The sequence below is a fragment of the Portunus trituberculatus genome, chromosome 26, assembly GCF_017591435.1.
Source record: "Portunus trituberculatus isolate SZX2019 chromosome 26, ASM1759143v1, whole genome shotgun sequence".
In the NCBI taxonomy this organism is placed as follows: domain Eukaryota; kingdom Metazoa; phylum Arthropoda; class Malacostraca; order Decapoda; family Portunidae; genus Portunus; species Portunus trituberculatus.
The window spans coordinates 5,626,130-5,628,012 of NC_059280.1; the positions used below are offsets into that span (position 1 = coordinate 5,626,130).

The 1,883-nt window shown below is 36.1% G+C and overlaps 1 protein-coding gene across 2 annotated transcripts in view; it reads right to left on the reverse strand.

The window, feature by feature from the left end:
• LOC123509312 overlaps positions 1-1,883 on the reverse strand; it is a 3,118-nt gene extending 1,235 nt beyond the window's left edge. The window contains exons 1-3 of one of the 2 annotated variants that reach the window (XM_045263537.1): positions 1,811-1,883; positions 1,662-1,733; positions 1,106-1,269 (exon numbers count right to left, since the gene is read on the reverse strand). In XM_045263537.1, coding sequence (XP_045119472.1) covers positions 1,106-1,269; positions 1,662-1,721 — 224 coding nt within the window. In that variant the 5' untranslated portion in view covers positions 1,722-1,733; positions 1,811-1,883. Of the gene's footprint in view, positions 1-1,105; positions 1,270-1,661; positions 1,751-1,810 lie in introns of both variants that reach the window. The other variant, XM_045263536.1, reaches the window with a different exon arrangement.

Genomic DNA, 1,883 nt, shown 5'->3' on the forward strand with positions numbered 1-1,883 from the left:
TGTATGATATTGTGTTTGCGTCAGATGATGAAACTCTTGTAGTTTTAACGATTATTTCACCTTTTCATACATTTTTTTTTTTTTGTAAAATGCTATAGTCTGACCGAGCTTAATTTACGGCTATGGGGGGGCGAGGGGAACTCTACAGTCCTGCCACGTTTCCAAAAAATGCGATGTGAAATGGAAGTTATTGGTGTACAAGGCATCGCAAATACCATCAATTCAGATGTATAAAATTTCGACTTGTGTATATAGATGGCTGAATCAACAGTAACCATCATATGCATAAAAAACTATATAGTACCATACAAACATGGCATACATATTCAACAGTGTTGCTGATATCAACTGTAGTAACTTATAATGGTACTTAGCGTATGTTTAGGGTGTGTAATAATATCAGCGTTACAGATATAAGATAATGAGCATGGAAAAAAGAAATAATCTATTATCCAAAGTAAAAAAAAAAAAAATAGTAGAAGTCTTGTGAGTGGCGGCAATACTGATGAACCCAGCCTGGCCAGGCCGAATAGCCTCACCTTGTAGTACCAGATGTTGCTATAATTATAAGATAAAATGCTCACATTTACTGGCTTTTACAGTAATTTCAAGGGTGAGGCATAATCGCATTCATAATTCGTAAGCCAAGCTAATGTGTAGTTTCTATTTTTACAAAATAGTAGGTATATGCCAATACCTAAGTGAAAAAAAAAAAAGCATTTTTCACTTGTGAGCGGCAACTCTTCCACACCCAGCTGGTGGCCTTGACACATTGTGGTGGCGACGTGACTGACCTCGTGCCACTCACTTATATATATATATATATATATATATATATATATATATATATATATATATATATATATATATATATATATATATATATACAATTATAAATGACTCTCTCTGCTTACCTTTGATTCTTTAATAAGAGAGAGAGAGAGAGAGAGAGAGAGAGAGAGAGAGAGAGAGAGAGAGAGAGAGAGAGAGAGAGAGAGAGAGAGAGATTAACAGAACAGTAGTGAAAACGTGGCCGTAAATTAAGGCTGGTCAGACTATAGCGTTCTCATATAACATTCGCAAAACTGCTGAAAATGGAACTCACTTGCTAGTCATGAGAAGTTCTTTCATATTGGCACTGTCTGTCTTCGTCATGTTCTTCATGGTTAAGTAGTTATTCAACCAATCACTTCGTTTGGCATTCAAGACATCAAAACTCTCTTGTAGTGCTGAGGTCACCTGGTTCACCAATACTGAGCGGGCATTACCCTGACGATGAAAATAACAAATGAATATGACGTGTATATCGTGTTTTAAAAATCTTTATATCACATCTAATTCAGCTTTCACATAAATATTGTTCTCTTGTCCCTCACTGCTACATTCTGAAGTTCTCGATTAGAAAGAGAGGGGGGAAAAAACGTAAGAAGAATCACAAGCTAAACCAAATAAGATTCTAATAAATACAGGTAGAAATTGTTCTCAGAGTAGTACAAATGAAAGGAACAAAATGCAGCAAGGATTAACGTGGTAAGCACATATGTACATATAGAGAAGAGCACTGAAAAATTAATTAATTGACGGATGATGGTAACAGATGATAGCAGGTCTCCTTATTTCTTCATATTCTTATGTGGTATCGTAGTACATTACATACATACCTGAGGCATCAGGATTGTTAGCAGGCCCAGCACTGCTACTGTTGCTGCTGTTACCTTCATTATGATTCGATCCTGGAAATCAAGACAATCTATTGAAGAAAAGTATTTGCTTCCCCTTTTCAAGTAATGTTAATCAACGGACAACTTACTAGTTAGACCGGTGAAATCCGGGACACACCGCTCGTTGTACTATTTGATGATGCACTGTGGTCAAGATATCGT